Source organism: Chiloscyllium punctatum, chromosome 6, assembly GCF_047496795.1.
Source record: "Chiloscyllium punctatum isolate Juve2018m chromosome 6, sChiPun1.3, whole genome shotgun sequence".
NCBI lineage: Eukaryota > Metazoa > Chordata > Chondrichthyes > Orectolobiformes > Hemiscylliidae > Chiloscyllium > Chiloscyllium punctatum.
This window is the reverse complement of record NC_092744.1, coordinates 5,097,875-5,110,978: the sequence shown is the minus strand read 5'-3', so window position 1 is coordinate 5,110,978 and position 13,104 is coordinate 5,097,875. Positions and strand designations below refer to the sequence as shown.

General features: G+C 39.6%; 1 protein-coding gene across 13 annotated transcripts in view; it reads right to left on the bottom strand.

The window, feature by feature from the left end:
- Positions 1–13,104, bottom strand: part of trip12 (thyroid hormone receptor interactor 12) — a 217,834-nt gene that overhangs the window by 97,462 nt on the left and 107,268 nt on the right. For all 13 annotated transcript variants that reach the window (XM_072571941.1, XM_072571936.1, XM_072571937.1 and 10 more), the window contains 3 exons: positions 9,066–9,158; positions 6,766–6,927; positions 4,492–4,560 (listed from right to left, as the gene is read on the bottom strand). In XM_072571941.1, coding sequence (XP_072428042.1) covers positions 4,492–4,560; positions 6,766–6,927; positions 9,066–9,158 — 324 coding nt within the window. The remainder of the gene's footprint in view (positions 1–4,491; positions 4,561–6,765; positions 6,928–9,065; positions 9,159–13,104) is intronic.

The window sequence follows — 13,104 nt, the reverse complement described above, 5'->3', positions numbered from 1 at the left end:
ATCCAAAACAGCAGCTGAAGAGATTAAATTCAACTAATTTAACAATCAACTAAACAAGTAAAATCTGGAGTAAAATCAATAATGACAACCAAACTACACAGCTGCCAGTACAGCTCATCTGGTTCACTAATGCCCTATGGGAAGGAAATCAAGACATTGATACCCAGCCTGGCCTACACACAACGATCTACAGCAATGAGGCGACAGCCTAGTGGTGTTATCACAAGACTGCTAATCCAGAGACTCAGGTAACATTCTGGGAAGGCAGGTTTGAATCTCACCAAGGCAGATGGCTGAATTTGAATTCAACATATATAAAAAAAAATCTGGAATTAGGAGTCAAATGATGAGCCAATATTGAAACCATTGCCAATTGTCAGAAAAACCCAAATGGTTCATGTGTGTCTTTTTGGCAAGGAAACTGCCATCCTTACCTGGCTGTGACTCCAGACCCACAGCAGTATGGTTGGCTCTTAACAGTCCTCTGGGAAATAAATGCTAGCCTAGCCAATGATACCCTCATCCCATGAATGAATAAACAAAGTCTCAAACGTTCTCTGGCATGCCCAAACAAGTCATTCAGTGGTGTTCAAATAAGGTGGTTCACCTTCCTAAAGCACAATACATGCTGACCTTACCAGAGACGTTATGATCCATGAATAAACATACAAGTTAGATTAAGTTACGATCTAAAAAGAGAACAAGCAGCAACTTGGAAGGACAGCAGCAGTGAGTAACATTTCCTAAGCAATTGGTGATATGACTACATTATGTGGAATTGTCAGTGCAGGGCTGGGGTGCACAAGGTCAGAAGTCACACGACACCAGGTTACAGTCCAACAGGTTTATGTGAAATCACAAGCTCTCGCAGCACTGCCCCTTGACCTGATCAAGGGGCAACACTTCAAAAACCTGTGATTTCAAATAAAGCTGTTGGATTATAACTGGGGTCTTGTGACTTCTGACCATGATTGTATTATGTCTATTTGGCTCAGTTCTTCAATAATTCATGGTTGCAATTGTATAGTCACCACTCAGTCCAAAAGAAAATTCATCTACTATGAAATTACTGAAAAACAACCTGGTACAAAAACAAAAAGTTTAAAAAAAAGAGTGCAGATTCTGGAAATCTAAACCAAAAACAGAAATTGCTGGCAAAACTCAGGTGTGGCAGTATCTGTGGGGGTGAAAGCAGAGTTATGTTTTAGGTCCAGTGACTCTTCATTAGAGCAGCTCTGAAGAGGAGTCACTGGACTCAATGATAACTCTGCTTTCTTCATGCCGATTCTGCCAGACCTGTTGTGTTTCACAAGCAATTTCTGTTTGTTTCCGAAATGCTAGTTTGTCACTTTAAATCTTGTTTAATGATCAATTGGATTGAAGTGAATCACTAATGAACTTTGCTATAATTAATCACTTGCCCATGATGCATGGCCAAATATGCATAATAAAACTGAACATTCTTATGCCTTAAGCGAAAGATCCAAAAACATATGGCTCAAAATAAGACAGTTCATTGTATCTGATTAACTATGGTCATATGACTAATTTAAGAACACCGGAAAAGATAGGTGTTGAGGGCAATTTTTTGCGATGGTTGCAAGGCAAATCATGATGGACCAGAGCTCACTGCTGGACCAACTACAGTGCACTGCATGCTGAGTTCAACATGGACCAAAAGGGAGTGGTATCAAAATTTCCTGACAAAATCAAAATAGAATTGAAATCAAAACAAAGTTAAAAAGGCATTTGAGAAGATTAGAAAACAGGTTAAATACAAGAGATGAAATTCAATTTCAATAAATCTAAATTAATAACTTTGATCAAATTGTCAGGCAGTAATTTTTCTTTGTTGAGAAACAGGCTGTGACAAAATGGAAAATTTGTAGGTTCATATAACGCAAAGTGATAAGGCTGTGTAACAAACTATAAAACTTAAAATTTAATTAAGTGGTACAGAATACAAAAAACAGAATAATATGCCAAGTCTTCAGACCTCACAGTAAAAAATAATGTCTGATGTTGGATAAGAGGACCAGATTAATGATTTGGAGACATGAGTTCAAAATCCATTACAGTAGTTGGGGAGTTTAAACACAGAATGAAATAAAAGCTGGTGTCTGTAATGATGACCATGAAAGTACTACATTGTTATGAAAACCCAAAGATCGCTAATGTCTCTTAGGGAAGGAAATCAGCCATCCTTACCGGATCTGGTCTGTATGTGACTCCAGACCCACAGCTATGTGACTGACTCTTAACTACTCTCTGAAATGGCCTAGAAAGTCACTCAGTTGTACTGAAGGTGGCTCATCACCACCTTCTCAAAAGGCAAATAAGAATGGATATGAAATGCTGGCCTTGCCAATGACACCAATATCCTGTGAATGAATAAAAACATGTTCTAATTTAGAGGAAACCAGTTCAGTTTAACATTTATTTGCAATTTCCCCAACTGCCACACCAGTAATTTAGATCATGCACCTTTATGACAGGGATGATACAGTAACAAGATTGCCTACAAGTTAGAACACAGGCACAGCTTTAGAGCACTGAGTTTATCAAGAGTAGAATGTAGGAAACTAAACTAGGAATGCAAGGAATACTCAAGTCCACAGATAACATAGCCATGAAGAGGATTTCAGGAGGTGGGTTGAGACAGGGTCAAAACTGGACAATACTAAAAAGTGGAATTAAGGGGTCTCATTAATGGTACAAACGAAGAGGTCAGAAGCTCAGCTTGAGGGAAGATGTGACAAAAGTTGAGAACGGAGTGGCCTAAATTTAGACCACTGCCAGGGAGAGTAATGGAGACTGGCAAACAAAGTGTGGACAAGGGATCAAACCTGCAAACTTTGAGCACTGGATGAGCAGAAATTTTCTCCAGTAAAAGGAAGACCAAAGTCAGAGAAGTGAGATTGTGGAAATGAAAGCAGCAGCAGAGGCAGCTTATCACATCATCTCAATCTTAAAGATAAAAAATGATGACCTCCTCACAGTAGCACTTAACTTGTATCTTTCATAAGTCTCAATAAAGTCTGCTGTCAGCACCCCCTCTCAAAGAAAAAACCCTTAACCCACTCAATGCTGGAGGTAAGAATGGATGGGCGGGGGGGGGGTCGCAATAAATAAACAAGCCGAAGGCTAATCCTTGCATTTCACTATAATCTTGGAGTGGAGGGTGAGGGAGGAAAGCAGTAAAGGTACCATTTATTTTACTGCACGTGAGGGTGGTAAAGAATGATGGTTTTGAAAGGTAAAAAAAGGGGTAAAATGTGGTGAGTTGCTCAGAGGAATAGAAAATGCAAGAGTGGGAGTCAGCACAAAGTACAATCCTGGGATAAATGCACACAAAGTGGGCTGGCCCTGATTCTGCATGTGCTGAAAGATGTAGCCAGGTAGGGGGGGCTCAAAGAAAAGGTGTCATCAACATCAGCCATATTTCTGTGAACAACATAATATTGACACCACAATCCACAGAAAACACAAATGTCAAGGATCGCATTCACATCTGAGCAGATATTCTAAAAAAAGAGGAGACACTGGATCCACAGGGTCAACAATAGCAATGAATAGCTGGAAGCAACAGTTGGTAAGTCTTGTCCCTAGAAGGCAAAAATGAGCAGGAATGTCAAGAGTGTGGGATGAGGGCAATCAATGGTCGTTGCTTTTAGATAACAGATGCCATTGCAAAGTGGAATAAAGAAGAATACTGATTTTCAACAAAACTCCGACAGTTGCACAGCCAAAATTCTCAAGACATTATAGCATTAAAATATCGTAAAAAACCCACAATTTTCCTTCAATTCCCATCATATGGATCATTATTATCACGAGACCCAACTGATGGCTGGACAAAAATGCATTCCAAATGGCAGGGCTGTAAGCTATTTAAAACTATGCACTAAAGTCCTCGTAAAACACATTCCTCAGATTATATGCCAGTTTCCCCAAATATTAAATCTGGAGCACAGTCAACTCTGCATTACCAGAGATTGGCAGAAAGTTGTCTATTCAAATTCCCACAAGTCTGAATGAATTGTTTCTTGCCATTTAAGTACTTTGACTAATACTGAAGCACCTACATCTCCAGAGTGGACATAATTGTCGTCAAGATCACTTAATTGACGAAAGAAAAATTACAATTGTTTTAAAAATAAAATTCAACTGACTTTTAGATAAACATGAACAGACTGTCTCTCAATAAGGTGCTCTTGGTGATCCAATCCAGCTCTTTCAAATAATGAAAGATTAGGTTATTCAATGATGCTTGTTTCACGATTCCATTTAATAACACAATATGTAATACAGGTGCGAAAACTAAGTTAGAAGTGAACATGAAATTGCTTTGCAAATCAAGCACATGCTACAACTCAGTACAATTTTTCCCAACTAAAGCTGAAGAAAGTTTGACTTGTCAATTTCGCAATACTGCTTTCGAGCCCAATAAGCTAGGAATGCCCTCAGTAAAATGTCTCATAAATGTCTTACTTCTTCATGTTGGAAGTTATCCACCAGCCGAGCAAAACACAGACAAGTACTTTCGACAGATTTCTTGTCCTAACCGGAAACAAAAAAGTTAGCTTTTAATTTCATAATACCAAGCCACAAGTTAATCATTTTCAGCTACAATCCTACAATTATTGGACAGGATTCAGCATCATTAATACTTTAAAAAATTCTTTCTTCATGCATGTCATTTTAGGGAGAGAGAATCAGACTTGGAGAAATAGCCAGTTCAGTTCAATGAAAATCAGAGAAAACATTCCTTGCTCTTCTGCCTGTTCTCCTTCCTGATGACTTGCACCTGCATTGTTACCATTCGAGGATCCCCCTCAAAGAAAAGTCACTACTTTGCCGAAATTTATTACAATTACTTTCTACTCAAATATATTAATATAACAGTCACTTAGGTTGAACACAAAAAACTATGTCAGTTATGCAGTAGATCGCAATCCAATGAATGAAATATGACAGCCAATGAAGTCTGTGACTATTCTGTTCTGACACTGTCTGAGAGGGGTGACATGACTCATTTTGAAGTCCGCCCAACAGAAACCTTGGATGATTTAATTTCTAAAAATCAAAAGGAGGACCAGATGAGTTTTACTGGAATGAATGAGCAAAGTATTCACACTTGAAAGCGATAGTAGCGGCTTGTATGCAAAAACTGACTTTGGAAACTCTTGATTGTTAACCAGGTTGTAAAGAGCTCTGCTTCAAACTGCCCATTTAATGTCAAGGTGAAGGAGTTGGACTCTCAAAGCACTAGTCAGAATTTATATGGCTCATGTGTTTCATGCTACTCAGACAGGTAGCCAGTTACAGGTTTGCCTAAAAATAAATTTGTATGAAAGAGATAGTAGTTTGTCATGTGGTCAGTACAGAAGAATTCTGGCTTCAAGAGTTGCTACAATTCGAACTGGAAGGGAAGGGGTCTCTAGTCAAGGACATATATCCCACAGCCATCTTAGGATTTTGGGATATTTGAGAGAGTATGACTGCACTTGACCTAAAGTCTTAAGTTCATTTCTCTCTACAGATGCCACCTGATCTGGTGAGATTTTCCAACATTTGTTTTTAGAATTTAGACAGTACAGGTCAACCAGAAGTCCAATAATTTTGAAAATGTCAAAACATACATTGCGCCTAAAATTTATTCAAACTCTAAAGATTGCTCTTCCAAATCCAGTTTGTTTTGCCACTTAAAGGAACAAAGGAAATTTACAGCCCGGGAACAGGCCCTTCAGCACTCCAAGCCTGAGCCAATCCAAAATGTACTGTCTAAACTTGTCGGTCAATTCCTAAGCATCTGTACCTCTCTGCTCCCCACCTGCTCATGCATTTGTCCAGACGCATCTTAAATAAACCTACTGTGCCTGCCTCTACCACCTCTGCTGGCAATGCATTCCAAAAGCCCAAGTTGAATAATTAACAAAAAAAATAAAATGACCTTCCAAACTCAGAAGCTATCCTAATAAATCAAATATAAACAGCATTCACAAATCTTAAGGATAGGTATCAAAAAAATGGTTTCACTGGCTCAAAGGCTCTTGACATGGGTTGCACACTTAAGCAACCAGAATCCACAATTGCCAGATTTGTCAAGGCTGGCCTTGCCTGATATTTAAGAAAATGAACAGCAGATCAGAAATTCTGGGAACCAAAGTACCCATTCATTCAATTTTTATAAAAGATACAGGAAAACACCTAAATACTTGATCTTGTTTTAACTGACATTTAGGAAATGAAACAAACAATAACAGTAATTTTGCAGACTCAAACCAAGTTGGCCAATCAGGAATGTGCAGCAAACAGCAAATGAAATTTTTGGTATGGTGATCAGAATTCTGTAACTCATGCTGTTTTAAACAAAACACAAATCCATTGTAACGTAAACTTTGGGGTAGAGGGTTAATTGAGCTGCCTTCCCATTATAAACTTGTCACATTCAGCTAGTCTTCCTGAAGACAACATTATATCATTGCAGAGTGTGGCTCTAGTTTTCTGGCAGCAGAAGTTAAAATAGTCAATAAAAGTCCTTAATCTAAAGTACACCAGAAGGGTTAGGCTGATGTGGTACTAGTTGTGGCAGGTTCACTACAGAAGCAACAAGTCAAAGCCAAACAATAATACAGCTATTTGAACTCTACCATAACCCATATTCTAGACATTCACATTTTCATACTTCAATATAAATTGTAAAAAATATTCAGAACTAGCATAGATATGACCAGTCATCAATGCAAAATTTGCCTTCAGTACCTGATGGGTCAGCCTCTGAGTTAATAAGGGCAAAGAATCAGCAACAAAGTGAAATTCATCAGGAGTAATACTTTGGCAGCAATTTGCTGCTATTGCCAGGGCATTTCGCTGGGCATTGATGCTGAAGAACTCCAGGTAGAGCAAGCAGTCAGCCAATCCTCCCTTAAAAAAGGGAAGGAAAGAAATTATTAGCATCACATTGGAGGAGAAAAGGGAAGATTTAAGCAAGGCCTATAAATACATGCAATCATTTTTATCAAGATAACTTTCTATACAAATATCCAAAATAAAATTCAAACCTTTGTTTCTTGAATAACCTTTAAAAGGTTAAAAGCAACAACTTTGCAGAGTATAAGATTGAACCTTTTGAAGTAAAGAAAGCAGTAGATAACACTAGATTCAGCACAGTTATGTGTTATTTCAAAATCTACACCCTCAGATTATCTGTGTCAAAAAACCATGGCACTGGAAAAGCACAGCAAGTCAGGCAACATCCAAGCAGCAAGGGAAGAGACGTTTTGGGCGCAAGTCCTTTCGCCCTAAGGACTTATGCCCGAAATGTTGATTATCCGGTTTCTGTGATGCTGCCTGACCTGCTGTGGTTTCCTAGCGTCACATTTTTCAACTGATCTCCAGCATCCACAGTCCTCACTTTCTCCCACCCTCCATTATCTGCCTCATTGCACTGAACAGTGCAAAATTCCTTTGCCGTTTATTTTCCAACCTTGGTTTTCCCTACCTTCCATTTCTAACTTTGCTTCTTGCTCTTTTGAATCCATGCTCATGATCGCATTTCCCTGCCAAACATTGTTAAAATTTCCACAACACCAGAAAATGCCTACACCACAATATTGGTTTCAGTCTTGTTGAAATGTAACCTGATCAAGCTTGGGTTGGGTCCAAGCTTCAAAAGAATTGATCCAGATTTCCCAGAATACTGAAGCCTTCCCTCCTACACGTGCTCTCCAGGCACACATTCACCTGTGCTATCTTCTAGCCCTATGGCACTGCAAAGAGATCCAGAAAAGGCTCAGCATTTTTGCTATCTTTATTTGAAGTTTCCTTTAACTTCTCAGTATACCTTCAAAGGCACTGCAGCTTAAAAAACCCAAAAAGGAGAGAAGATAAAAGAAAGGCCTGGCTATGATTCATAACTCAGATAGCCATCAAGTAGGAGAATACTTCTGTCAATGAAGGAAAGGATTCCATATTCCTACTTTAGAACCTTAGACAAAAAACTGCAGATGCTGGAATCCAAGGTAGACAGGCAGGAGGCTGGAAGAACACAGCAAGCCAGTCCTGAAGAATGGTTACACCTGACACGTTGTCTTCTCCACTTGCTGATGCTGCCTGGCTCGCTGCGTTGTTACAGCCTCTTGCTTGTCGTCTTTACAGTCTGATCTACGTCGTACTGCTACCTTAAGGAACTTCTTCAATTTACCATCATAGCTGAAGATTTTCAAACCTGGAATGAGTCAGCTAGACTTGCAGGCATACTGACTATTTGGTACAAATCCTATGTGGCTTGGTGTACCCTGCTCATAGGTGTGACATTAACACACACAGGACTTGAAGTTTTGGATGTGCAAAGGATACTGTCAAATTAGATTTTCAGAAGAGTTTTCTTTCTGAGGGGCACAAGTGGAGGATTTCATGCAAGTTAGCAAAGATGCAAAGGCTTGAGAGAGGGTATAGAAAGAAAAACCACAAGATCAAAGAGGGGCTTCAGTTTTGTCAAGAGATTGAGGAAAATAATTTGGACACTCATACTGGAGCAAGAAGTTTGAGGAGAAATTTGAGAGATTCAAAAACAAAGGGGTTGGCACAGAAGAGATAGAAGAACCTGTTACAACTCACTGAAGAATCAAAACCCAGTGGATTAAATTTAAGTTATGGACAACAGCAATGTGAAATGAGGAAAGCTCTTTGTAAAAAGAGCAAGTATTTAGCATCTGGAATGCACTGCCAAAACATAACAGAGGAAGACTACATCATGGCATTCAAGAGAGCTGGATTATCTGAAAAGAAAGAACGTACAGGTCACGGTGGAGAAGATGGATGGAACTAAGTGAATTGTTCCTTCAGAGACGCTGCCTAAAAAAAAAATCAGACTGGCTGGCCTCCTCCTGTGCTAGAAACATAGTGACCAGTTGGACAGGTGGAGCTGGTGGTTTACATTTGTATCCTGAGCTGCACTATAACAATCATAGGATAAAGGAGATGGGTAACATTTGAATTTTCAAGGACTGGAAACATGTTTCTTCATCCCCAAACTGATAGAAATCTAAGGTCGTACTTACAGCTTGTAAAATGGCTTTGCTATGCCTCCGTGATAACATTTCCAGAGCAGTCAAAGCTTGCTCAGCCACGTCAATGCACTGAATGACTTGTAGCTAGAAACAAAAGTGGAATTAACATGTATACAAAAAGATCAATACTGTAGACATTATAGTTCGAAACCCAAAGTACAAAATTAGGGTAAGGTATACAACCACATTTGTATTTGTCTTTAAAAAAAAAATCACTCCCCACAACCACTACAAACATACAAACCAAACACAGGAGGTTCCCAGAGTTAAAAATGTTTTCCACACCAGAGTATGTTTGGAAGTCCATTTGTACACAAGTTAGAATACAACACTGTACCGCATAAAATACCCAAAGCCAAGTACAAGTTAACATTCACATGTTGGATTCTTAAAATTGACAGTAATATGGGATCTCATTTGTGAACATGAACATTTATAAGTCAGACACTCAAGTTGGGTCTCTTGTAAATCATACTACCAAGAACATTAGTCAAATATTTATACACTGATCCCAGCACATTTTCTTCAATTTTTTTTATTGCAAGCTGCAAACTTAAATGAGAACTTTACTGTAGTACAAGTACATTCCTCTTCGCTTAAAATATTAGACACCCATCCAGAGTTTCAGAAAATTGTACTCGAATAAAATAGGACTTCGACTGCAATTATGGAAGGAGACACTGTTTATATCAGTGATTACGGTCAATAATGGGGAGAAATTGAAGGTGATGGTCGGGTAACCAATGGAGATTTGACAACAGGGCTTCATCTTCAAAAACCAGTTAGTTCAGTCAAAGATAAAACTTCAAGTTTTCAAATAACATATATAACCACATCTATAAAAAACTGGATCTTTCCACTAACACAGTGGATAATTCTGAAATATATTAGACAGCTGGGAACTCAAAGCAGTCAATTGAAAGTTAAATAGAACAATTATACCATACGCTGATGTGCTAAATTTTCAAAACTTCCTCAAACGTTAACAACTAAATACAACAGGCATTTATGCTGCATATTTCTAGCATCCTAAGGGACTTCAATGGAATGTTGAGCATTCCACGCTGAGCATTAAGGGAGATTTTAGGAGAGGTGATTAAGTCACCGAGAAGACAATTTTGGGGGGGGGGGGGGGGGCGTGGGGGAAGACAATAATGAAAGTTTACAAAGCAGAGCAATCTGTGAGGAGACACAGTAGCCAATGGGCAGCTGAACAAAGTCAAAGTCACCCAGTATAGGTGGTATAAGCTTGCTCATAGACAGTACTATTTTAGAAGTGAAGATGACAATAACCTTGGTTTTCGTTGAGAGAAAGGTCACGTAATTAATAATCATTATTAGGCATGACAATGTCTAACCTCACACGGGAAAACTATTACAGTGACGAGGGCTCAAATGTTAGACCATAAAATAAGTAGGCCACTCAGCCCAACGAGTCTGCTCCAAAATGAAATCCTAGCTGATCTGATCATCTTTAACTCGGCTTTTTTCTGCCTTTTGCCTGAAACCCTTCATTACCATACTGATTAGAAAATCTGTACTCCACAGATTTACTATCTTGAGGGAAGGCATTCCTCATCTGTCTTAAATATACAACCCCTTATTCAGAGTTTATGCCTTTGGGTTCTATTGGGCCCCTGCAAGGGAAACAACATTTCCACATCTACCCTGTAAAGTCTCCTAAGAACCTTGAATGTTTCAAGAAGGTCATCTCTCAATGTTCTGTATTCCAACGAGTACAAGCCCAATCTACTCCTATGACAGCCCCTCTTCCTCCTCCACACTGTCCTGCTGCCTCTAGCAATCCTTGAACAAGCACACCAAGATTGCGATGTTCCTCTGAACTTCCTAATGTCCTGCCATTCAGTGAGTGCTCCCTTGTTCCTCCTTCTGAAGTGCACCAATGCATACTCATCAGGGTTAAATTCTATCTGCCATGATGCACCCAACCAAATAATCTATATCCTCCTGCAACCTTCCTTCTCACTGACAAATAACCCAGCTAATCTTCATGTTAACCTCAAACTTGATCATCCTCTCATTCTCAACACACACACACACACAGCACCATTCCCTATGGTACACCACTGGCCTCAAGTAACACAAACAGCCTATCACCTGGTCTCCTACCACATGCCAATTTTGGATACAACTTGCCATGTTATACTGGACCCCATGTGTTTTAACTTCTAGATTATTCCCCCTATTGGATCTTGACAATGATTTTGCTGAAATCCATATAAACTACATCAACTGCACTACCCTTATCTACACCACCCTGAAAATTTCAATCAAATTTGTTATGACTAACCTCCCTCTGACAAAGCCATGACAACTATTCCTGATCAAATTTTTCAAGTGGCAATTAACGGACTTCTTCAGAGTTTGTTCTAATAGTTTTCCTACCACTGATGTGAGACTCAGCAGTCTGTAATTTGCAGACTTATCTCTACCACCCTTCTTCAAAACGTGGATCATATTAGGTGTCAAGTTAATCAAGCAACAGCCTGGTAGTCATACACCGAATTATACCTTGCACACAATATCCAGACACCACCATCTCTAGGACAGAACAGACCCAGCAGAGGTGGTGTCTTAGTTATGCACATAGTGAAGACCGAACTGTCCAAGGAGTTCTCAACATTGACCCCGGACACCACAATATCTTACTGCATCAGGTCAAATATGGGCAAGAAAACCTCTTGCTAATTCCCAAATATCAATCGCCCTCAATTTTGCCCTAAACGTCAATTTCGAAGCTACTTGGATGCTGCCTGAACTGCTGTGCTCTTCCAGCACCACTAATCCAGAATCTGGTTTCCAGCATCTGCAGTCATTGTTTTTACCTAATTGAATCAATGTACCTCTTATGTTAAAATAATATGGAGAAAGTATGGCAACAGCACAGAATGTACTTTGGGTAGGGGACTTCAATATCCACTACCAAGAGTGGTCCAGCAATACTACTGTGCAATCGTTTTAGTTCATATTATTGCCAGAAACCAGCCAGATAGTTCAGAAATTGAGTGTTAGACTCATTTCTGATTCTTGCTCTTGTCTAAATCTGTTGAGAATTGGAATTCCTACAGTGTGGAAACAGGCCCTTCAGGCCAGTGAATCCACACCAACCCTCCGAAGAGCAACCCACCCAGACCCACTCTGCTAACACTCTACATTTCCCCCTGACTAACTACACATCCCTGAACACTATGGGCAATTTAGCATGGCCAATCCACCCTAACCTGCACATCTTTTGTCTGTGGGAGGAAACCGGAACACCCAGAGGAAACCCAGACAGACATGGGGAGAAGGGGCCAACTCCACACAGTCGCCAGAGGATGGAATTGAACCTGGGTCTCTGGTATTGTGAGGTTGCAGTGCTAACCACCAAGCCAAAGGATTTCCTTTGGCAAGGTTGAAACACTTCTGGGAGGTCCGAAATGTTGAGTGGAAACAAATGTCAGCTGAAGGTTACTTCAGAGCTCTACTTTTTTGGAGGTGGGGAGGACAGAGTAGCTTAAATGTCCAACACACTGCCTCAGCAGAAACAGAATCCATGCAATCAGTTTTTGCAGAGTCCAAGAGAAACAGCAAGTATTTCAATACAGATGCCACAGCTGTCTTAATAACTATGCTCAGCACGGTGAAGGGAATAAAGAACTACATAATTTTGTTTAAATAAGTGCTGTTTAAACACATGCTTCCTGTTGAGAATCAGATATTCACTTTTAGTATGAACTACAAACATATAAATAAAACCAGCATGTATTCATATTATGCTTTTAACATCACAAAAGTCCCCAGTGACGTCTCACAGAAGCACTTTCAAATAACGATTTCACACCAAGCCACAAAATGTGAAACTTGGGCAGATGATCAAAAGTTCATTTAGAGGTGGGAGAGAAAGCATGCTTTCAGGGGTTTCATAGCTTAGGCCCTTGTATCTAAAAGCAAAATGATTAAAGTCATCAAGAGTTTAGAATTAGAGTATGGATATCTGAAGGCTGGGGTCGTGCAGATTCAAGAGGAG